The sequence below is a fragment of the Neltuma alba genome, unplaced genomic scaffold, assembly GCF_004799145.2.
Source record: "Neltuma alba isolate B1F8T4 unplaced genomic scaffold, ASM479914v2 tig00010603_pilon, whole genome shotgun sequence".
Lineage (NCBI taxonomy): Eukaryota > Viridiplantae > Streptophyta > Magnoliopsida > Fabales > Fabaceae > Neltuma > Neltuma alba.
In genome coordinates this window covers 600,507-625,497 of record NW_021635465.1, presented here as the reverse complement: position 1 = coordinate 625,497, position 24,991 = coordinate 600,507, and the positions used below count along the sequence as shown (strand labels likewise).

At 37.3% G+C, this 24,991-nt stretch overlaps 2 protein-coding genes across 2 annotated transcripts; both read left to right on the top strand.

The window, feature by feature from the left end:
* Window positions 1-18,076: 18,076 nt before the first annotated feature.
* On the top strand, window positions 18,077-21,830 carry LOC114757501 (PGR5-like protein 1A, chloroplastic). The gene is made up of 10 exons (XM_028946577.1): window positions 18,077-18,538; window positions 18,644-18,740; window positions 18,847-18,947; window positions 19,112-19,168; window positions 19,612-19,688; window positions 19,947-19,998; window positions 20,366-20,476; window positions 20,574-20,671; window positions 20,787-20,864; window positions 21,455-21,830. The coding sequence occupies exons 1-9, from the start codon at window positions 18,200-18,202 to the stop codon at window positions 20,854-20,856; spliced, it is 1,002 nt and encodes a 333-aa protein (XP_028802410.1). The 5' UTR covers window positions 18,077-18,199; the 3' UTR covers window positions 20,857-20,864; window positions 21,455-21,830.
* Window positions 21,831-22,209: 379 nt separating this feature from the next.
* Window positions 22,210-23,354, top strand: LOC114757508 (putative expansin-A30). The gene is made up of 2 exons (XM_028946583.1): window positions 22,210-22,366; window positions 22,726-23,354. The coding sequence occupies exons 1-2, from the start codon at window positions 22,210-22,212 to the stop codon at window positions 23,352-23,354; spliced, it is 786 nt and encodes a 261-aa protein (XP_028802416.1).
* Window positions 23,355-24,991: the final 1,637 nt, after the last annotated feature.

Genomic DNA, 24,991 nt, shown 5'->3' with positions numbered 1-24,991 from the left:
ATGATGGGTTGAAGAACCAAGAGAAGGGTATGTTGGATGCTGCATCAGGAGGATCTTTAATAGACTCCACTGCTGAGGAGGATTGGGATTTAATTAAGAAGATGGCCCTGAATCATCAACAATACGGTGTGAGAGATACTAGAGGAGTACATGAGTTGGGAGCTGCTTTAGTTCACAATAGAAGAATGGACACTTTAGAATCAAAGATGGATTCATTGGAAAGCACGATGACCTCTCAATTGTTTGTAATCACTGCGGAATTGAAAAATATGAATGTGCATAGACCAGCACCCCCTATGGATATTACTGCCCCTAGTTATGAGACTTGTGGCTCGGTTATGCATATTTCTAGCGTATGTCTAGGCCGTTATGAGGAGGTATTTACAGTCTACCAAGGCCGTCCAAATCAAAAGTGGGACCCTTACTCGAACACTTATAACGAGAGATGGAAGGCAAACCCTCGATTGGGCTGGAGGAATGACGATAGTAGACCTCCAAACAGATTTCAGAAGAGTGGAGGAGCTGGTCCATCTTTAACCTAGTTCTAAAACCAATCTCAAGCCCTAACCGTCCCACCCAAGGATGATACCAACCAACTCCTACACAATATGATGGCCTTAATGAAGGAAGAAAGGGCTGCTAACGCTACTCAGTCCAACTCCTTAGCCTCACTAATTCAACAAGACTCATCCAAGAATGATGTTAGATTTAGTGCTTTGGAAAAGAGGATGGAACAGTGGGAAACTAAGTCTGAGAACATCAACTCCTATGTAACTCAGTTGTCTAATAACATGAGTGAGCAACAAGCAAGGAGCAGTGGCGCTATCCCCTCCAACATTGTTATCAATCCTAAGGGTTTGAATGCCATTACTCTTAGGAGTGGGAAGCAAGTGAATTTTAGAGAAGAGGAGGATGAAGCTATAGATGAGGAAATCTTGTGTGATGAGCTGCCACAAGCATCTTCAAAGGTCAAGAATTCTGAAAGCTCCAAGGAAATGAGGCTAAAGTTAAAAGAAGCCCCAAAAGAACATGATGGCAAGGGTAAAGCTGTAGAATCTGAGCCAAGCAATCATGGAGTCTCAAGCAAGGAAGGTAAGGAGGTAAACATCAATGAACTACCTTTCCCTCATGCTTATTTGAAAAATGTTAAAATGGGTAAGGAGAGGCAAGATCATGAGTTGCTTGAGACATTTAGGAAAGTAAAAGTGAATATACCCTTGCTTGACCTGATTAAAAAGATTCCTAAGTATGCTAAGGTCTTAAAAGAATTATGTACTCAAAAGAGGAGATTTAAACCTAATGAAAGAGTCCAATTACCCTCTAATGTGTCTGCTTTGTTTAAACCCCAAATTCCTGTAAAGTGTCAAGACCCTGGATCTTTCACTATCCCTTGCACTATAGGAAAGGTTACTATAGGGGGCCTTGTTAGATCTAGGTGCAGCCATTAATGTCATGCCTAAGTCTGTATACACCTCTCTAGGAGTCAAGACTCTCAAGTCTACTACTATTGTGCTCCAACTAGCTGATAGGACTATTAGGTATCCTGAGGGCATTATTGAAGACATTTTAGTCCAAGTTAAGGGATTGGTGTTTCCTGCTGATTTTTATGTGCTTGACATGTCTTCTGAACTTGTAAATGACACTACACTCATCCTTGGTCGACCTTTCTTAAGGACTGCTAACACTATGATTAGCATGAAAGAGGGCACCATAACTATGGAGGTGGGTGATAATAAAGTTTCTTTTAACATGTATGAAGCAATGAAACATCCTTATGAGGACTATTCACTTTTGGGGGTTAACATGATAGACATTGCTGTTGAGGATGCTTGCTCTGAAGTTGAATTGCAAAATGACTCTTTCTATTCTGATCTTTACACTGATGATTCTATTAATGAGAATGAATCCATTTCTTCCTTTTCATCTCTTTACTCTACACCTTCTATTTGTTCATGTGGTGGTGATGTTACATGCCTTGATTATACTGTGGTTAATTACATGCTTTCTATCCCACATACATTTTCTGTTTCCTCCCTTGACTCCAAGTTAGACTGTGATTCCTCTATTGTCAATGATGCTTCCCTTGGGGAAAGGTTTCCTGTTGTTGTTTCAGATATGGGGGAAGATGTCATGGAGAAGAATCCCTCTAAGGCGGTTGCTGTAGATCAACTAGAAGTTGGTTCAACGCTTGGAGAGGAAGTTATCTACAAGGCTGAGGAACTATCATTGGTTGAAGGAAAGGGGAGTAATCTGTTCTCTCTTGAACTTCATAAATTGATTCCTTCTATTGTGCAACCACCTACACTTGATTTGAAACCCTTACCATCTACTTTGAAATATGCTTTCCTTGAGTCTAATGAACAACTACTTGTTATCATTGCTAACTCATTATCTGAGAGTGAGGAAGAGAGACTCTTGTCTGTTTTGAGGGAGCATAGAAAGGCAATAGGTTGGACACTAGCGGACATACCAGGAATTAGTCCTGCTGTGTGCACACATAGAATTTTACTGAGTGAGGAATCAAAACTAGTGAGACAACCCCAAAGACGATTGAACCCTCTCATATTGGATGTAGTTAAGAAAGAAATTACTAAATTGTTGAGTGCTGGGATAATATATCTAATTTCTGATAGTGAGTGGGTCAGTCCGGTGCATGTTGTGCTAAAGAAGAGTGGGGTAACAGTAGTAAGGAATGAAAGGGATGAGTTAATTCCTACAAGGGTTCAAAACTCATGGTGTGTGTGTATAGACTATAGGAGACTAAATGATGCAACACGTAAGGATCACTTTCTAATACCCTTCATTGAGCAAATGTTAGAGAGACTAGCTGGTAAATCACATTACTGCTTTTTAGATGGTTTTTCCAGTTATTTTCAGGTACCTATAGCCCTCGAGGATCAGGACAAAACCACCTTTACATACCCCTTTGGTACCTTTGCTTATCGAAGGATGCCATTTGGGTTATGTAATGCTTCAGACACCTTTCAAAGGTGCATGATGGTGATTTTTAGTGACCTTTTAGAGCATAATATGGAGGTTTTCATGGATGATTTTACGGTTTATGGGGAGAGCTTTGATTAGTGCCTAAATAGCCTAAGGCAGGCTCTAGAAAGATACATAGCCAAAAATCTTGTTTTGAACTTTGAGAAATGTCATTTCATGGTGGGTAGTGGCATAGTGTTAGGTCACCTCATCTCTAGCAAGGGGATTGAGGTTGATAAGGCTAAAATTGAAGTTATCTCATCTTTGCCTTACCCCACCTGTCTTAAAGATTTTAGATCTTTTCTTGGGCATGCAGGGTTTTATAAGCGCTTTATTAAAGATTTTAGTAAAGTTGCTTTACCCCTTTCTACTCTTCTTAAAAAAGATGTTGAATTTAATTTTGATGAAAAATGTAGACATGCCTTTGATACTCTCAAATCTATGCTTGTTTCACCTCCTATTTTGACTGCGCCCAACTGGAATTTACATTTTGAACTCTCATGTGATGCTTCTAATTGTGCAATGGGTGCTATGCTTGGCCAGAAGGAGGAGAAGCAATCTAGAGTCATAGCCTATGCCTCTAAGACACTCGACCCAGCTCAAGTCAACTATACCACCACTGAGAAAGAAATGTTTGCCATTGTATTTGCTTTAGATAAGTTTAGACAGTATCTAATCAATTCTCGAGTGGTTGTGTATACAGATCATGCAGCTGTCCGCTATCTACTTAAAAAGCCACAATCTAAACCAAGATTGATCAGATGGGCTTTACTGCTTCAAGAGTTTGACATTGAGATTAAGGATAGACCCGGGGTAGTGAATCAAGTAGCCGATCACCTAAGTAGGCTACCGGAGGACACAAGGGGAGTAGATTCTTCTGACTTGACTTCTGACTCTTTTACTGATTCAGATTTATGTTCTGTGGCTACTATAGAGCCTTGGTATGCTAATATTGTCAATTATCTCATGTCTGGACTCACTCCTCCCTTTATGTCTAGATTTCAGGCACAAAAGCTTCGTAGCGAGTCAAAGTATTACATTTGGGATGCCCCTCATCTATGGAGGATGTGCAGTGACCAAGTGATACGGAAGTGTGTGCCGGAGAAGGATTTTGATCCTATTATTTCAGCTTGCCATTCCATGGTTTGTGGTGGTCATTTTAGTGCAAGGAGGACATCTAAGAAGGTCTTAGATTCTGGATTTTATTAGCCTACCCTCTTCAAAGATTCTTTTACATTTTGTAGATCTTGTGACAAGTGTCAGCGATTTGGAGGGTTGGGAAAAAGACATGAGATGCCTCAACAGCCCCTTCTGTTTTGTGAGATTTTTGAGGTTTGGGGAATTGACTTTATGGGACCCTTTCCTTCTTCCTTTGGTTTTGTATATATTTTATTAGCTGTAGATTATGTATCCAAATGGATTGAGGCTATACCTAGCAGAAAAGATGATGCCCCAAATGTTCATAGATTTCTAAAATCACACATTTTCTGTAGGTATGGGATCTCTAGGGCTATAGTGAGTGACCGGGGAACACATTTTTGTAATACGATAGTCAACAACCTGTTGTCCAAATTTGGTGTCACTCATAAAATCTCTACCGCCTATCACCCCCAAACCAATGGTCAAGCTGAAATATCTAATAGGGAAGTGAAGCATATTCTGGAGAAAATGGTTAAGCCATCCAAGAAGGACTGGAGCTCACGTTTAGAAGAAGCATTATGGGCTTACTGGACTGCATACAAATCACCCATTGGCATGTCTCCCTACCGCCTAGTTTATGGAAAGCCATGTCATTTTCCAGTGGAGCTGGAACACAAAGCATATTGGGCGGTCAAGCAATGCAACATGAATATAGACTTCTCTGGTATGGAAAGGAAGCTGCAATTGCAAGAGTTGGAGGAGATTAGACTTGAAGCTTATGAGAACTCCAGACTCTACAAGGAAAAGACCAAATTTGTGCATGATTGGAGTATCTTGATAAAGGACTTTAAGGAAGGCGATAAAGTGCACAAAGCATATTGGGCGGTCAAGCAATGCAACATGAATATAGACTTCTCTGGCATGGAAAGGAAGCTGTAATTGCAAGAGTTGGAGGAGATTAGACTTGAAGCTTATGAGAACTCCAGACTCTACAAGGAAAAGACCAAATTTGTGCATGATCGGAGTATCTTGAGAAAGGACTTTAAGGAAGGCGATAAAGTGTTGTTGTATAAGGCTCGGTTTACTTTCAAACAAGGAAAATTTAACACCAGATGGGATGGGCCATACACAGTTACTAAAGTGCACAATTTCAGTATGGTAGAGCTACTACAAGAGGAGACCGGGGCCAGATTCAAAGTTAATGGCCATCTACTGAAGCTCTACCATGAAAATCAAAAGCATCCTTAACTCCCTGGTCGTTTCTTTCCTTCACTCATTTACATGCTTTTGCTTAATTATTGATCTTGCTATGTTTTGTGCATTGTATGTCGAATAAGTATGGGGGAGAAACCATTTCAGTAGTATAGTAATGTAGTTGTTGTTTGAATTCAATAAGAACCCCTGCAAGTTCTGATCTCGATCCTATCTCATTTTGTGCTTGTTGGTAATATGGTGCTTGTAATGAATTATATGAATCAGATTGATTGAGAAAGCTTGTTTGTGGTATACTACTTAATCATGGACTTATTGAGCACCTTTTGATCTCTTTTGATGCACTTTAAAGTTTTTGAAGTATCCAGCTACCTCTGTTGTTTGTGTGTTGTGTTTCTCTGTTGTTTGGGTGTTTCTTTGTTGTTCTGTGCGTCTTTGTGACACTTTGCTGTGGCAAACCTAAGCTTTCATCACGACGAAGTGGTCCGTGTCTGTTAGGTTGCTCTCTGTGACCTTTCACCGCGGCGAACTCCAGCCTTCGTCGCGGCGAAGGTCGCCAGCTTCTGGGTGTTGCTCTCGGGATGGTTTGGCCATGGCGAACTTCTACCTTCGCAGCAGTGAAACCTCCTTTTCTCCCTTTGCTTTTTGTCTCGGGAAGCGGCGAACCCACCGTTTCAGTGCTGATCAGTTTTGTTTTTACCCTATTTTTCCTTCTTTTTGCCCTTATTTCTGCCTCACCCACTCTCTTTTATTGAACCCATTTCTATCTTTTCGCCTCCCCATTCCATTAAACCCCTAATATCTCCTCTACCCCTTTCAATTCTTAGAAAAAAACCGTCAGTCCCCTAATACTTCAGAACTGTCGCCCCCTTCACTTTCTCCCTCTCAAAAACTGTAAGCGGCGAACCCTCTCTACCTTCCATTTTCCAACCCGTCGGCCCCCCTCCCTCTCCTTATTCCTTCACTTATTCCTCTCTTACACCCCTTCCCCTCTTTTCTCTACTCTCATTCTCCCTTTTCTCTTCTCCTTCTTTTCCTCTGTTCTCCTCACTCTGCTCTGAAGCTCTCTTTCTCTCTATTGTGATATGATTTCTCTCTTCCTTTGTTCTTTCTTTTCTTTTATTTTTGTTTAGTTGTTAGTTTGTTTATTTGTTCTACTATTGTGTTGTTGGGTTGGGTTATTTTGATGTTAGATTGTAGTTACGTAGCTCTTGGACTATCTAATGATTCATGGTGTATTTTGTTTTTATTTAATCTCTTTACTTAATTCTGAAAGTTTTTGGTAAACTGAAAACCTATGAATCATTACATAGCCATTTGCTACTGTCTAGGTTGTGATTTTGGTTTTTTCTGGGGTAGTGTTCGTTGCTGTTTGTTTGGTCTTTGTTTAGTGTATTTTGTTTCTTGTGTTTAGAGTATGCCTTGTACTAAGAACCCTGCGCCTGTATCTGAATCTGATTCGGGGGATGAGTACACTTTTGAGGAGTTATATCAATAGATTGACCAGAGACCCCTCCTTAAGGAGCGACCTTTTCCCTTAGACCCCCCTGATCACCCTTTTGTCCGCCAGCTCGTGCCTCCCAATTGACCGGTTTGGTCCAAGAGCGTTCTATGGGTAATGACGCTTTTGTTCGCCATTTTTACACCTATGCCCGTTTCCATGGTTCCATGGTCATCGACTTCCGCAATGTCCTTGTCTGCCATTCCTTTACCGCTGACAACATCCGTTTCCATTACTGCCTTCCCTCTTGTCGCCATTCGGGTTATTCGGCATACAGAGACAACTACCCTTTTGATGATGTGGTCCAAACCTTATGTCATGACGAAGCCACTTAGCATCGCCCCAGCACTTTTGAGCAATACCTTAAGCGATCCGAGTTCCGACCTGAGGCTCGCCCTTGGCTACATTTTGTCTGCAACAACCTAATACCCACCACCCACCTAGCCAATGTTCCAAAGCGCCAAGCCCTTTACGTTTACCTTCTCATGACTGACCGATCCTTTGATGTAGCCGACACTACTTACTCAGCCCTCCATGATGCCATTAATACCCCCAAACTCACCAACAGCATCATTTTTCCCCACCTAGTCACTGATCTTTTTAGAGCTACCAATGTCCCTGAGTACAACAATGACAGCTATTTTGAGCCAGCCCCTTTGTTTCGTTATGACCGCCTTAAATAGCCTGTCATTGGACCCCCTCCACCCATCTACCCTGTGTATGATGTTGGCGCAGCGCATATAGCCGGTGCACCAGCTCCTGAAGCTCAAGAAGAACAGCAAGATCCAGAAGCTCCTGAACCTGTCACCTTGGACACCTTGGCTGATGATATTGATGAGCTGGCAGACCATGTCCACCAGTTGCGAGTCACCCTCCTCCGCAAGATGAAGAGGCAGAAGGACTGCGATGCTCTGTATGATCGAGACTAACGCTACCGCCGTCGTGTGGATGCTTTGATTGCTGACCGGTTGAACTTCATCCTACCTCTCAAAGAGGAAGACCCTCAGAGCGAAGCTGGGACATCTGGAACAGGAACTTCTGGTGCAGGACCATCTAGGTCTGGGGCGGATGATACTGGGACACAGCAGTAGCTCTTTGTTTGTGTTTTGTTTTCTTTATTGTTTTTTTTGGTTTCTTGTTAGTTGGTGTAGCTGGTTACTTGTTAAACTTTTTGGATGTTACATTGGATGTTGTTTGACTCTTTGGCTATTGATGGCCTTTACATTTTGCTGTTACTCTTACATTGGTCCCAACTTCTATTTTCCTTTTCCTCTTTGTTTTGCATGCAACCTATCCCCTTCTCCTTTCTTCTTGTGAATTCGATGTGTTGTGCTTCAATTTCAATTGGACTTCACAACTTCCGGTTTACTTTGTGATTGGTTTGCCTATAGCAATTTAAACATTGAGGACAATGTTGTGTTTAAGTATGGGGGAGGGACCTATTGTGGATTCTAGCAAATAATTCTCATGCATCCATGCACCTATTTGATTTTGAGGTGTTTTTGAACTGATAAATTGGTTGAATTGTGAATATTTTGAACTTAGTTTTCTGAAGAGTTGAAAATTGCATTGTTTACTGCTCTCTGTCACCTTTCGCCGCGGCAAACATCTGATTTCGCTGCGGCAAAACCCCTTTTGTCAGCGTGAATGTAGCTCTCGGCCACACTTCGCCGCGGCCAACTTATGTTTCGCCACGGCGAAGCAGGCCATTTCTCCAGGATTTGCTCTCTGTGAGCTTTCGCCGCGGCGAACCCCAAAAATATATATATATTTAAAAAAATAATATTAATAAATAATAAATGCTTTGCAATTTCAGTTGCTCTTCAGAAATTTTTCCTGGCTTAGATTCTTTATGCTCCTGCATCCTTTTGAAATTTATGGAAAGTTCAAATTGTACTTGTGCTTTTAGAAAACTTTCCATGCTTTTAAATGAGGTTTGAACTTGGACTAGTTATTCTCATGTTTTTGACAAATAGTAAATGATGATATGCTTTGAAATTATGACTATGTGGTTTTTAACCCTTGAGATTGATTAATTGAGATTTTAGCCTTGTTGGAAGGATTTTTAGGCCTAAAGTTATTAAATTGAGTGAATCTGCTTATTTTATATTTCTCTAGAACTTGTCTTAATTCTTAATCGAAGCTTAATGAATCAAATTTTTGTAAAGATGATAGAGGTATTCGTTTTCAAACCCTCACTTCCCAAACACAAACCCAATCATTTTACCATTGTAAACCCCTTTGGACCTTCATCTTGAGTACATGCATGCAATTATTTTGTCATTATTTTATCCTGTAAAAAAAATGAGGAGAGTTGCTTAAAAAAAAGGAGAAAAAGAAAAAGAGAAAGAGAAAAAGAAAAGAAAAGAATAGATAGAGAAATAAAAATAATAAAAATAAAAATAAGTAGCTTCTCTCCTTATGTTTGTTTAGGATAATTCTGTTTTAATAATTTGTATGCTTGTACTCATTTCCAGTTTCATTCTCATTCCATTCATTTAATTTGGCCTTCATTCAAATTCTAACCCCAAAAGTCCTCTTGATTTGCAAAGTTTGCTTCCTGTGGTGGAGAAGTAGAATTATTACAAGCCTATGGCAGAAATTGGATTGAGTAGACTTAGAGTAAAATAATCCCAAAACAAGTGAGTTAAGAGTGAAACACTTATCCGTGAGATAGATCTCTTTTGATCAATCTTTTGAGTTAATTGTCCATTGTGCTTATTTTCTTAGTATATCCTTGTTTTACTGTTATCAACTCCTATGAGAATTTCTTACCAATCTTCTGCTTTCATCTTTAAGCATGGTAGTGCTTCTCTTTGTGCTGGTATCTCTTCAAATTATTTTTGAGCTTTGTCCAGGAGTACAAAGGTCTAAGTATGGGGGAATTTGATTGAGCTCAAATTATTCTTATCTTTTTATTACATCACCCATGGTTTTGTTGCATTTTCTAGCTCTTTTGGCTATAATTGAGCTTATTTTAGATCAAGAGTCCTTGCAGTGAGTTAGTGTCCTTTTAAGGGTAAAATCGTTATAATTAGTTATTAATTGTATTCAATTAATTTCTAGGATAATTGATGCCTTAAATTGTTGCTTTTCAGTGTAGGACACCTGAGATTGGAGCCAAGGTTGAAGACTGAAGGCACACAAGCAAAGAGGAGCCTCTGCCATGGTTCACCACGGCGAACCTACCCTTCACCGCGGCGAACCCCTCATATCAGCACATTCAGAACCAACCATTTCAAGAAAATTTGACTTGCCCACTTCCATGAACCGACCCAGACACGTCATATTCGGGTTAGAAACCCTATTTTCGGTATGAATGAGGTCACACACGGATATTCAGCCACCATCCACGTTTTTCTCTTCATCTTCTCTCATCTCTCCCACCAGAACCCTAATCCCTCACCTTCCACTGTCATCTTCATCCATTGGCAACACTGAGTCAATTTCAATGGAGATGTTTCTGCACACCATGAGTGGCTAGGCTTCCTCCAGCTCTTGAAGATGGATGATTGGCATGAGTTCTAAGAGCTTAAAAGGGGAGTTTTAGTTTCATCTTAGTTTTAGCTATATATTTATGAATTCCTAGGTCTAGGATTTGTAAATTCTTAGTGAAAGACTTTGATTGATATGTAATCACTAGTTGATGATTCATATTTATAGTTGGATTGGTTAACGTTGGATTTCATGCTTCAATATATGTAGTTATGTTCTTTGTAGCTTTGTTGATTCTCTTCATCTTGCATGGTCATGTTTTGATGATGAGTTGATTTTCTGTTGCATTGAACCATTTGCATTAATCATTCTTAATTACACATTAGGGAAGCTTAACAATGTTTTCATTAATGAGTTCATTAATGTAAGCATTGGACTCAATGAGTTATTGAGGTTGTTATCAAGGAAACCTAATGAATTTCTAAAACTCCCACATCTTAAGAGAACTATGATTGCTAAGAATCCATTTTCAAGAGGTTTTATCAATTGATTCAGTACTTGATTTCCATCCATTTCATCTTAATCTCCCAAAAATCCAAAAATACATTTACATTCTATTGCATTTTATCTTAATTACAAGTCTCAATGAAAACCCCCAATCTTTTCAGCTCAATTTGCATAACCATGACATTTAGTTAATCTAGGATCTTAATTTCGGCTCCACAAATGAAACGACCCGAGGTTGTGCCTATAGTACAATTCTTGGATAAATTTTGAAATTGGCCCCAAGGTGTAAGCAAAGACAAGTCAAGGCGATTTTCACTTGTCATTACACAGTTCCTTAAGTAATTTAAAGTATTTAGGATTCCCTCTTAAGAATTGAATTATGGGCATATTGATTTCTAGTTTGTTAAATAATGTGTAGGCATCAATAGCAAACTCAGCATCAAACTTTTCTTACCAAAGAAATAGGCTTTGGGAAAAGGAAGATCTTTAGCACATACCTCCTTACCTACAGGCTTAGAGGCTCCTTGGTTGCTGGTCTCTGGCTTGTCTTCCTTTTTGCTTATCTTTGTGAGTTAAGCTCTCTACAGTGCTCTCATCTTCTGACACAGCTACTTGAGATGCTTCTTCTTGTGCTTGAGTTGACTTCTCTTCTGGTTTAATGTGTGCTCTTGCCTTCATCATGAGCTTTTCTTCTTTAGAGCTCTCAAACTTACCAAGTCTCATTGGAGAAAATGGAGGACTCTCTACCCCTTGTGCATAATCATCCTTGTCTACTTTTTCACTTTTAAAGTGAACCTTTTTACCACTTCTTAGAGTTATGGCGTTGAGCCCCTTTGGATTGATCACTGTATTGGAGGGAATGTTGCCTCCACTTTTAACTTGTATGTCATTGACCGTATTAGACAATTGGATCAAATGACTGGTGATATCAGTGTTCTTTAAAGTGAGCTCCTCCAGTTTCTCATGAACATCTGAGTTATCTTTCTGCATCCCTTGCAATATGGTAGTTATGGAAACAAACTTGTCATCACTTTCCTTCATTCGCCCCTCTATGTTTGTCATCTGAGCAGCCATGCTTTTTAAAAGTTGAGAAGTGTCATCACTTCTTGGCTGTGGTTGAGATGTCATAGTGTTAGGTGGAGTTGTCAGCACTGCTCTTGAAGGATTTGGAAATGTGCTTGAGGAGGCCCCAAGATTATGGAACTGATTGCCTTAGAACTGGTTTGGTCTATTTGCTCCCCCACCCCATTTGAAGTTTGGATGATCTCTCCAACTGGGGTTGTAGGTGTTTGAGTAGGGGTCCCTTTTCTGATATTGCCCCTCTCTTCCTTGGTACATGGCATTTACTTCTTCAACTGGCCCAGGGCAATTAGTAGTAGTATGCATTGGTGAACTACAAAATTCACAACTTGTAGCTACTAATGCAAGGGATTGACTCTTATTGGAATGGAGACTCTCAACAGTATTAGCAAGTTTAGACATGTCTTGTGCTAACTTGACCAAGAGGGGGTCTCTTCAGATTTGGGCTCTCTTGAATCTCTTGCATTCACATGTTGTCTATTAAGAGCAAAGGTCCTTATTAACTCCCATGTAGCCCTTGGTTTCATATTTTCCATAGACCCATTAGCAGCGGTATCCAAAACTTGTGCATCATATGTTGACAACCCATTGTAGAAATATTGCACCAAGTGCTCCTTAAGAATCTGATAGTTGGGGCAGCGGGTAAGCATCTCTTGAAATTGACTCCAAAATTCAAAGAATGTCTCAAATGATTCTTGCTTAACTGCTGAAATTTTCTTGGCTCAGGTTGCGACCTCACTGTTTTCAGGTCGTGACCTCGATGGTTTTCTGAACTTTAAAATGTCTCTCTGTCTGTTCCAGTCACGACCTCACTGTTTTCAGGTCATGACCTTGATGGTTTTCTGAACTTTAAAATGTCTCTCTGTCTACTCCAGTCGCGACCATCATCTCCTGATGTTGGATCCTTGACAACGGCGCCATTGATCGATGTGCCGGACTGTCGCCTTCCGGATCGTCAAGAAAGAGAGTTGCACCAGATAAAAATACAATATAGGATGCAACCAATCGTTCTTCTCCAGAAGCTTGTTATTGGAATCCTAGTCTAAATTGGGTTTCAAAAACATTGTAAAAAGGGAGGTTTTAGTTTTTTAAAAAGTGGTGCAACAAATGCAAAGTGCAGAAAATTTACTATTTTTGGTATTTTGAATGAATGAAGAAATGTTTTGGATTAAAAGGGAATTATCGTTAAACAGTCTCTTGATGATGAAAGCTCAGCTATCACTGCTCTTTAGAATGATTGGGAGTTTAGAAAACCTCTAAGTCTGAAGAAAACCCCAAGTAATCACTTGGGTCCAATGTCTTAATTAATGAGAACTCACTTTAATCAAAGTTAATTAACACCTCTTAAAACATTGTTGAAAACCACTTAAAGTGTAAATGAATGAATGATGCAAATGCCCTCTGAATGTCAATTGACAGCCACAGAATACCAAGCACTCAGATTAATCAACAATTATCACTGATAATCAAATTGAACACAAGGATTCAAAGTGAAATATTAAAATAGAATAATCAACATTAACATCATCCAATCTAAATACAATAGAATAGTCTAAACACAAGATTTACAATCATAAACCAAGTTTGATACAAGTGTAGAAAGTTCCTAAATCTAGAAAAATTCAACACAACATTAAACAATGATTTAGACTATAGAAAGAAAACTCCCCGATTAAGTCCTTGAGCTCAAGCTTTGTCTTCCATCACCCTAATAGCCTCTTATGCCTTTAAACAATCGCAATCGTTCCAGGAATGAATAACCATGGTTAAAGCTAAAAATAAGGTTGGAAAAATGGAGAAGAAGGGTGTTGGAGTGGTTTGATCGGTTTAGAAATACAGAAAATGCTAAAGAGAGAAGAAAAATGGAAGTTTTGGGTATAGGATCAATGGAGATGATGGTGGCTGAACCTTGTGCAAATCTACAGAATGGAAGAGTTCCCTTTCGTGGTGGCTACCCTCCTTAGGTATAGAAGCTCAGAAACCTATTCCAAAATACATAGCTTCACTTAACGCACTCAGGTCGCGACCTCAGGAATGTAAGGTCGCAACTCAGGGGGGTCAGGTTGCCACCTGAGAGATTTCTTATCGTGACCTGGGAAGACAGAGAGCTCTCATCTTTACTCAGGTCCAAAACGCGTGGCTTCAGTAAAATGGCATCCAGGTCACAACCTAACAAGTCCATGTCGGGACTTGGGGAGGCAAAACACTCCCAACTTTTGTGTTTTGGTCCTTGTAACATTTTGGCTCCATCCATACTCTATCATGACTCTTGGGTCCTTCTCCAATTGCCTGAAAATCACAACAAAGAGCTTTGTAAAGACCAATTGACTATAGATCAAGGCAATTAAAATTTAGAAGAAAAAAATGACCCTTTCTTTACCCCTTAAACAGCAAAATGCAATGCATAACTCAATGTAATCAAATGGATATAAATGCACGCATAATGAGGGTAAAATTGTTGCAAAACATTATCAAACATTTGAGATAACCATATAAAGATTGGGTTCTATCACTCCCCCACACTTGAACCTTTGTACTCCTGGACAAAGATTTGAATCATTCTAAAGAAAGTACAACTACAATTAAAAAGACTAGCATGTTCAAAAGTGATCTCAAGAGCTAATTGATCAAGAAAGTCAGAGAAACGTGGACCAAGTAAATTCAGAGGAAACTTAAGGATTAAGTTTTGATCCAACAGCTAGGATCTAATCTCCTTTCTCCTCCACCATATTTGTGACACTTGGTGTCTTCTAGAAGAATGAGATAAAGATGATGCAAGAAGATGATGCAATGATGATGTAAAAGTCAACTTGAAGTTCCAAGATTGCCCTTACTCTTTCTATTAGCCACCAAGGGCATTTTGGTCCATTCAAGCCAAAGTTTTGGCTATAAATACCCCACCTTGGAAGAGCATTTTGGTAGTCATTTGTAGAGGGAAAACTCTGCCAAAATTTAGAGAGAATAACGTACAAGTGAAGGCTAAGAAGAAGGAACAAGATTCAAGCATCAAGATCAAGGTATGTGATGGTTGTAGCATATGATTTGATACCTATTTCGAATAAGTTGCTCTTTGTATCTGATTCTAAAATTTGGCATGCTTAAAGTACACTCTGTAAGATTTAAATCCATGGGTAGAACACTTCATTTGGATATGTGTACGACTTATGGTGATTTTTCAAAGTTAGGGTCTGAAATCTGGAAACAGTATCTAACCTTTAGAAGAGTGTCGAATTCTGTACAATTCTGGTACTGTTCAGCATAGAATTGGTTCCTAAAACTATTTTTCCTTTAAAGAGAACTTAAGGAGCTTTCAGTGAGACTTGAAACCACTCACTTTTGATTTTTATAGAATTAATTATGAATTTTCAAAGTTGAGCAAAAATTCTGGAATTTCTGTGTGAACAGTACCCGTGAACCAAAATTTTCAGATTTGATCTTCTTGAACCTAAGACCATCTAAAGTGGTCCTAATTGACAAGAAATAGATCTTAAGGATAGGAAATGATGAGATTTATGTTAGAAAAGCTAGAAAGAAAACCCTAAAATGAAGAGAAAGGGTTGAGGTTCAAGAGAGCTAGTCTTGAATATTATGTAATCTAGTGGTTCTAATGGATTGTGTGATCATTATGACTATGTTTAGGACCTTGGAACATCCAAGAGGATGTTTGGTAATGTTAACCGAATGCCCACATGGTTGGAAAGTCAAGGGAGTTAAAGGAAAAGTAAGAGGAAAGCTTAAGGTGCAAGGTAGTGAACTTACCTATTGTCATTGCTTGATGTTGTATGCTTGTGTGTTGCTATGTACATGCTATTTGAATGTTAATGTGAGACATTTTAGCTGCTGTAATTGCTATTCATGATGAGTAGATTATGTCTCCATGGCCATACATCAGGAAGTTAGCTTTGAGCATGCTAATATGTCACTAATTAACAAGAGAATAAACAAGTTGCGTGTAGTGCATCAGCATCCATCTAGCATGATTAATATGGTATTGTTTGCTACTGAGATTTTTCCAAATCTCACCCCTCCCTAACCAACTATTTAGGTCAATCATCAATGGGCAATAATGGCATGAGAAGCAAGGAGATGAAAGTGGAGAATTATTCATGTTAATGAATGATATTATTATTCAATGTGTAATTCTCCTATTATGTAATTTATGTTATGGATGCCTATGATGCCATGTAATTAATTATAATAGTTATGGCATGAATGAAAGTGTATGAGCATGAATGGCAAAGAGTAAGCCCATGGTATGTATGCCAAAGAAATAAAAAGAATTAAAGTAAAGAGATGTTAAAAGATAAAACGTAGGTCTTGGAGCAATGAGTTTGTAGCTCCAGTTTGACCTATCGAACGAATGAGTTAAGTCACAAAATTTGGCAGAATCATAGTACACATCCCAAGCTTTAAAATGAGAGGTAGATCACCTTAATTGGATGTGTACACAAGGAGATACAAATTTCCAAAGTTGAGGCACAGAATCTGGAAGTTCCAGATTTTATAAAATAAACAGTAATATTTATTGATTAAACTATATGAATTGGGTAAGGATAAGTCTAATTGGATATCTTTTCCTTAAAGATCATTAAAATAAATTTTCGTAGAATTTTAGAATATATCAATACGATTTTTATGGAATTAGTTATGAATTTTTGAAGTTGGGTCTATAATATGGAAATTAAACAGTGAATAGTAACCCAAGTAATTATGTTGAAATTTTAAATCCACTTGCTTGTATCGTGATCTGCTTAAACTATAATGCTTACGAATGTGTACTCTGAGGGATTAAGGTAGGACGTTTCAATATTCAAATATGACATTGAAAATTTTACACAATAAGGAGAATATAATACAAATTTTCTCAATATTCATCCATAAAACAATCAATTGGTTACGATAATCAAACATGTTATCCGAAGAATGTTTTAATCAACATCTAATACTAATCATGTGGAGAATAACCATCCCATCTATATAGATATATAAATACATTCCAATATTCATATCTTTATCTATTCTAGCGAATATCTCATATGTCATATATTGTATAACTCATGGTGAGGAAAATCGTCCCACCTATATATATATATATATATATATATATATATATATAGGGATTGTGATTGAGAAAGGGGGGATTTGATTTGAGATTGTGGAGGTAGAAAAGGAAAGTGAGGTTATTAAATTCACAACAGTTTAAAATCTCAAATTAGGACATTTGACCTAATTAGGAATTGAATTTGTTGAATTTAGTTATTTGATTTTGGATTTGTTTATTTCAAATGGTTTTAAAAAGGATTTTCCTTTTCTTATTAAAAATTTATGTCTAAGTACACATTTGGTTCCTTTGACTTTATGTAAGGTTTCATTTTAATTCCTTAACTTTAAAAACTATAATTTTAGTCTTTTAACCCTAAAATTGTTAGTCTTAAATAATGATTTTTTGTAACAATCATGTTTGTTTTGAAAATTAAACTTAATATATTAACATTTAGTAATGTTTTATCAATATTCAAAAGCTTAATATTATCTTTTTTTTTGTTAACTATTTTGGGGTTACAGGACTACTAACAGTTTACTTTTTAAAATTAAGAGACCAAAATGAAATCTTTTGTAAAGTTAAAAAATTAAAAGTATACTTTAGTCAAAATTGTTTAAGTTAGTATTTTAAAATGGCAAATATGTTCAACAACCTAAATTTGTTAAATATTACTTTTTGTTTGCCGCAAATTTGATAAATGTACTTAACTTAATACGTGCAGATTCCAAGTTGAGATAAAGGAATGACTGAAGAATGTAGATCTCCTTGATACCTCAAGCCAAAATCAATAACAGCATCCTCTGCATAAAATTTTGTAGAGTTGTCACCAAAAAATAAATTGGAGAGATTTTAACTTCACTTTCCAAAATGGAAAAAAAAAACATCATAATCCACAATTAAAGATCCTTATTCCTTACAAATACCGCTCCGTGCGAAGAGGGTCAAATTCGGGCCCAAGGCCCAACTAATTAATAGACCCGAATATGGAATTTTTTGGGGTTCATGTGGTCCACGTCATCTGCCAACTCAAGACACCCGCGTGGCACAACGTAAAAGACCAGACATTTTGATTTGACAAACTAGAAACATGTGAATCGAAACCTAAGCATCAGAATATCGGCATTAATCTGATCCTCCTCCTATCCAATTGGAAAGCAAAACAAAGAGTATGGCCGTTACGTTTCCCTCCACATACTTTGTTCTTGCCTTATCTCTTTCTTTCCCTCCATTTCCAAACAAATCCTTCGTTACTTCACTCGCTGTTTCTCACTGGTCAGCAGTCACAGTTTCACAACATTATGGCTCACAAATTTGCCTTCACATTAACGTGCCCTCGTCCATTCATTGTCCCAAACACAAGACCCTTCATTTCAATTTCTTCCTTATTCTCTCCTGATGCTTCTGGAGTCCACTTGATTCAGTTCAACGGCCGCCACTTCTGTCTCCGCCGCCGCCGCGTTTTTCTACTCCCCACTAAGGCCACCGCCGATAAAAAAGGTGTCACTCCACCACCTTCGGGCAAGGTTGAAGAAGATGAAGAAGGCGTTGACGGTAAAATCCTTCCGTATTGTAGCATAGACAAGAAAGAGAAGAAATCAGTCGGCGAACTTGAACAAGAATTTCTTCAAGCACTGCAAGTACATATATGTTCGCCAAAATCTTCTTCTTCTTAGTAGTTGTTTATATATTTAACTTAATTTAGATATTAATTAAGTTGGGCAATTATTAATTTCAATCGACAGGCATTCTACTATGAGGGAAAGGCTATTATGTCGAATGAGGAATTTGATAATCTCAAGGAAGAACTTATGTGGGAAGGAAGCAGCGTTGTCATGCTAAGTACGAATCACTGAGAGTAGCTTTAGCAACTGTGATAAGTGGATTCATGTTATTGCTTATCTTTCTTTGTTTTTTTTTTTTTTAAGTCATTTTTGGTTCACTTCAGGTTCTGATGAACAAAAATTTCTGGAAGCTTCTATGGCTTATGTTTCTGGAAATCCAATCTTGAGCGATAAAGAGTTTGATGAGTTGAAGCTGAGGCTAAAGGTTCGCCTTTTGCTGTTTTCATCTTCAAATATTTTATATATATATGATCACCTTCTCCCTGACTGACGAAAAGTATATCATGCCAACCTGAAATTCATACTTGTCAATTTGTTTTTTAAGACGGCTGCTAGTCATATTTTCTGATCTGATAGTTTGTTTCCCAGATGGAAGGAAGTGAAATTGTAGTTGAGGGTCCACGATGCAGTCTTCGTAGTAGAAAGGTGAGTGATAGTCTGTAATCTGTTTTCTCATTCCTGTTTTGTAGTATTCACTTTGTTTCTTATTATAAACTTCAATAAATTACTTTACGTAAGTCAAGAAAATTAGCTAAAATTAATGCTTCAGGAAATTAAAAAAAAAAAAAACATTATGAAACATGCAGGAGATTCTTATAATAAGGACCAGAGAGGGGTAGTTGATTAAACCAATCATTAATCATTATGGACTTGTTTTTGAGGTTGAAGTACAGGGAAGTTTTATAGATCAATTATTACAAACACTCAGAGTGGCAAAAGATATTAGCATGATCAAGTGGCATTATTCTCCTTATTAACTAGAATATTTCATTAGGCTTTGTAATAAGATGCGGTTCATCATGACTATTAGACTCTGATGTCCGTCCAATCTTTATTTCTCTCTTAATTGGCATCATCTCTTTGAATAGGTTTACAGTGACTTGTCTGTTGATTACTTAAAGACGCTCTTACTGAACGTCCCAGCAACCGTCATTTCATTAGGATTGTAAGCAACTTTCTTCTCTCTCTAATTATTTATAAGTGCATGCATATTGTAATCAAATTATATTAAGTTATATTAGCAATAAATATTCTTCCATTTATTACAATAATTTATAGTTATTTACACTAGCAATTGGACTGGCATTTGCAAGAGGCAACTGGACGTGATTTTACCGTGTGTTCATCTGATGTGGATTGACTGTTTACAAGAGTTGGCTCATGACTTCATCCCTTTTTTTTAATACTTTTCTCTATTTCTTAGGTTCTTTTTCCTTGATGATTTGACTGGATTTGAGATCTCAAATCTCATAGAGGTACGGTCTTCTTTTTTTTTTCCCTACTCCTGTTCTAACATTGCAAGTAATTGATTTTTTAGAGCCTTTCTTATGTTTGATTTCCTTTTTCAATATCAAGAGACTTAATTGATCAATCCAAGAAATTAATCGTGAACCACAAGTACTATGCACTAGTGCATGATGGCTCAATTCCTCTTAAAGTCCGCAGAGTTATTAGCATACGTTTATGATTGTTTAGGAAACAATTTTAGTTATGAGAAACCAGAGATGAAGTTTCTGCAGAAATTAAAGCTAGGAAAACATGAGTGGTTCTTTTTGGTTAACTTCAGATACTTTGAATGATTTATATCATAACAGATATTCTGTGAATTGTTGAGTGCTGCAGATTCCGGAGCCTTATAGTTTCATTCTCACTTGGTTTGCTGCTCTTCCCTTCATTCTGTGGCTAGCTCAGGCTCTCACAAATGCAGTCGTAAAAGACTTCTTGATTCTGAAGGTGTAAAATTTAGTAGCGATACTATTTTCTTTTAGGCTATAATATTGATTAATTTTGTACAAGCTAATTAAGTGCTGACAGATTCACTTTTATATAGGGCGCTTGTCCAAACTGTGGTACTGAAAATACTTCCTTCTTTGGGACCATACTATCGATTTCAAGTGGTGGTTCTCCTAACACTGTGAAATGCACCAAGTAAATATGAAACTATCCTTTAATTAATTGACCTCATACATATTTTTAGTACTAGTCTGATTCAATCGATGATGGTAGAGCGTCATTTTTAACCACTGAATGGAATTTGTCTCAGCTGTGGCACTCCAATGCTGTATGATTCCACTACACGATTGATTACATTACCAGAAGGAAGTAACCCTTGAGCAGTGTGGTACGTTCCTGATCTCCTCAAAAGAAGTGGTTCTCTTCTAAATCTAATCTATAGTGTTGATAAATTCTACTCCTCCAGTCCTTAATATAAAACCTTTTTAACTAATTTGATTAGATTAAGAAGTTAGGTAAGTTAATTAACTATAAGAAATATAGCATGTTTTTCCTAAAACACCATAATCATTTTTCTTAATATTCTTCCTCCCTCACTTACTTGATTATGGTTGAGAGAATATCTATAGGGTAATTTAGGAAAAATTGATAAATATAATAAATGGGTCTTATATTTAGGATCAAAATTAACTGAACAATTAGGTCCTATAATGTACTTAATTTCTGCTGTCTATCTCTTTCTGGCTAAAATTAATTAAATCTCTGTGCAAAGACGTGGGCGCAATTAACAAACCAAGTGAAAGCTAGATTGATGAGCTTTTGACTAGAAATACCATGTCCATAACCAAAGTCCCTTTAATAGACTTTAGTGGATATACGCATATATATATATATATATATATATATATACGTGTAATTTCTCCATGAACATCTGATCATTTAATTTGAATGTGTGTTTGTGATCGCATCTATGAACAGTCTTGCTGTGCCAGACTCAACGACGCTAATAAGGGGAGGAGCCAAATAATAAAAGCTACGTACTTTGATATGAAAGTGACTTACATATCAACTCAAAAGGCTCTCAAGGTCATCCACGAAGAAAGACATTGAAGTAAAATATTCTTGTTCTTAATTACCAACGATCTGATGATCAACTGTTATGAAGTTCTTATATAGCCTGATTAGTTGTAACTTTGTAAGTATTTGGGCTTTGTATAGAATATAAAGGAATATCTACCTGACGAAATGAGTTATTAATTATCAGTTAGGAGGGTGCATACGTGTTTATATAATTTGTATCAATAATTAACCAATGTTAGCTTTCCATGGTCGATCATAATTTATGTTTCTGGAAGCATACCGATCCTTAATGTAATCCTTGCAACTTGCCCGCACGTCCTAACATTGAATAGAACAAATTCCAACACTGACCTCAACTCCAAATATTTGTTTGTTCTTATTGTACCCCACCAACTTCTATTTTCCCCTTAAAATAAAAGGTCAAACCTTGATCAGGGGTGTACAATGTGGCCCAGTTTATTCATCTGTTTCTCCATTTCTCATTCAATTCGATACATTTTAAAACTAATAATAATGCCTTGAAGAGTAGAGAGATCCTTGGATTGTAGCTTCGTGGGCAACACGAAGGCATTTTGCGCTGTGTATATAAGAACGCATGATGTACAAGTCAATGACCATATCGATCATACACCACATTAACTCTTCGATCAAGAATGGCTTCCTTCCTTCGCTTTGGTAGCTTCTTGCTACTTTCATGGGTCCTCACAGTCGTCGGAAACCCAGCAGCCGCCGCTGGAGTGTTCCGACCGAAACCGTGGTCTCTTGCTCACGCCACCTTTTACGGCGACGAGACAGCTTCTGCCACAATGGGTACGTTCATTAATTCTCACATGAATAGGGTTAATCAATATAATATATATATACTACCACCGGTCTCAATTATAAGAGCTAGTTAACTAATTTGAGGAGATTAAAGAAATAAGTTAAATTAGTTATTTATAATAAATATGTGTTATCTTTTCTAAAATAGCTTTACTAATCAAGTGTATTGATTAAAGGTATAATTGTTAGAAGAACTACTTTGAAAAAAAAAAGTATAAATATGAGAGACAAAATAGATTGGGGTCTTATATTTAAAATCAAAATAAAAGTTAAACAAGACTCTGTGTTATATAACTTGACATAGCTTTTTGTGTTAATAATTCTTGTTTTGAATTCATATATTAAAGGAGGAGCGTGTGGGTATGGGAACTTGTTCATGAATGGATATGGAGCAGACACAGTGGCGCTGAGCTCCACCCTCTTCAACAATGGCTTCGCTTGTGGAACATGTTATCAAATAAAATGCTACCAATCAAGCACCTGCCACAGAGACGTCATATTCACCACCGTGACGGCGACCAACCTCTGCCCACCAAACTGGGCGGAACCCTCCGACAACGGGGGGTGGTGCAACCCGCCACGCATACATTTCGACATGTCAAAGCCAGCATTCATGAAAATAGCTGACTGGAGAGCCGGGATCGTGCCGGTGTTGTACCGGCGAGTGCCGTGCCGGAGGAACGGAGGGCTGAGATTCGCCTTCCAAGGGAATGGCTATTGGCTGCTTGTGTATGTGATGAATGTAGGAGGAGGAGGAGACATAGGAAGCATGTGGGTGAAAGGAAGCAATACAGGATGGACCAGTATGAGCCATAACTGGGGGGCTTCGTATCAGGCATTTGCGACGTTAGGTGGACAAGCTTTGTCGTTTAAGATAACATCGTACACTACGAGACAGACTGTTATAGCTTGGAATGTTGCTCCTTCTAGTTGGTGTGTCGGCCTTACTTATTCCTCCAACATTAACTTTCGCTGAGGAGGAGGAAGGCTTGTCTTTTCTTAAAAACCATTATCGGATCATTGCTGTTTTTGTACTTCAACATTAACATTGCAAGCCTAGCTATAAATATGAAAAATAAACCATTACTGCTTGTGTACTTCAACATGTAAGTTGGATCCTCTCAAGTCAAAACTCTTCATTTTGATCTATAATCACGGGATTGACATGAGTTTTATTATATTGCATTATTTTTGCAATATGTGTGCTTGTGTTTTTCTTTTTCATTTTGTTTGGATTGGAAATTTATAATTAAAAATGATTAATCTGTGATTAATCTGAATTAAGCTGTTTGTTAATTAAGTTTAAAAAGTGATTGTAGTTAATTAAACATGAGTGAATTGTTGGGAGAACACGTCCCTCGATTCTCATGTTTACGTCTAAGTATCCTAACAACTCCCTCATGTGTTGATTAATTAAAATTACTTTTTAAAATTTATTTCAAATTGACCCTAAATTTATGAGTTTCTAATTTTTACTGCCCTATTTTATCAACAATGCTTCTCCTTACCACAGCTTGAGAAGTTCTTGTATACTACTTTAGACGTGTAATCCAGGTTAAAATCACAAAATGATCTAATTAATTTGAATAGTGGGAGTATCTTTTTAATAAAATATTTACACCAATTATTAAAATTTGTAACCACTATCATTCACATCAATTTTTTTCATTGCTTGTGCTAGCTTTTACAATAGCAGAACGGTCTCATTGATTTTAAATAGTTGACATGTTTATTTTGAAAAACATTCACGTTACAATTGAAATTTTCCATTACTACCATATCAACTTTATGCATTTTGTGAATCAAATTTCAAGATTACCAGATGATCTAAACATTTAATATTGATACATTTTTCATTAATTATTCCGTCGCATTCATCTTGATTACTATATGTGTCTAATAACATTGATATCGATTGATTGGTTTAATTGTAAAACTTACCATGACGATGATTTTTCTTGTGATATATCATTCATGGATATGAATTCTGAAGTGAATTATATAATGCAAATTCAAGATGATCATCCTTATTTTATTCAACTATCTTCTCCATCCCTAAGCATTACTATTAGTTGCATAAAATCTGATTTTTGAATTTAAAAATAAATATTATCATGTATTATAATATAAAAATCTTCTGAAAATAATTCAACAACAAAAATACCCTTTAACCCTTTTGTTAACCAACAAATTAATATTTTATACAAACAGCAAGGCTGGTTCCCATTTTGGACGGAATCGATCTAACTAAGAGAAAATGAAAGAGTTTTTGAGGGAAGTGGAAGTGGAAATGGAAGTAGAAAAGGAAATAAGTTTTAAAACATGTTTGGTGAAATGGGGTATAAATTTTAATTAAAATATGAGGAAAATTAATCTTTTAGTCCTCCAACTTTTAACCGACTTGTAACTCAATCCCTCAATTATGACTCGGTACAACTCAATTCCTGAATTTTTGACTTGCTTATAACTCAGTTCTCCATTTTTTTTTTTTGCTTTTTATATTATTATCCTTATCATTTTTTATGTGTCAAACATTCACCCAAGTCAGCTCCACATGGCAAAAGTTCTTCCTATTCAGTTCCACGTCTGCGGCCTCTAGCTCGCTTGCCCTCC

Bases quoted from the DNA above. Each gene is read 5' to 3' on its own strand.
- LOC114757501 (XM_028946577.1), top strand. From the start codon at position 18,200: ATGGCTCACAAATTTGCCTTCACATTAACGTGCCCTCGTCCATTCATT. The intron at 18,948-19,111 runs GTTCGCCTTTTG...TTTGTTTCCCAG, and splicing joins AGTTGAAGCTGAGGCTAAAG to ATGGAAGGAAGTGAAATTGT. The intron at 19,999-20,365 runs GTACGGTCTTCT...TGAGTGCTGCAG, and splicing joins AGATCTCAAATCTCATAGAG to ATTCCGGAGCCTTATAGTTT.
- LOC114757508 (XM_028946583.1), top strand. From the start codon at position 22,210: ATGGCTTCCTTCCTTCGCTTTGGTAGCTTCTTGCTACTTTCATGGGTC. The intron at 22,367-22,725 runs GTACGTTCATTA...CATATATTAAAG, and splicing joins GACAGCTTCTGCCACAATGG to GAGGAGCGTGTGGGTATGGG.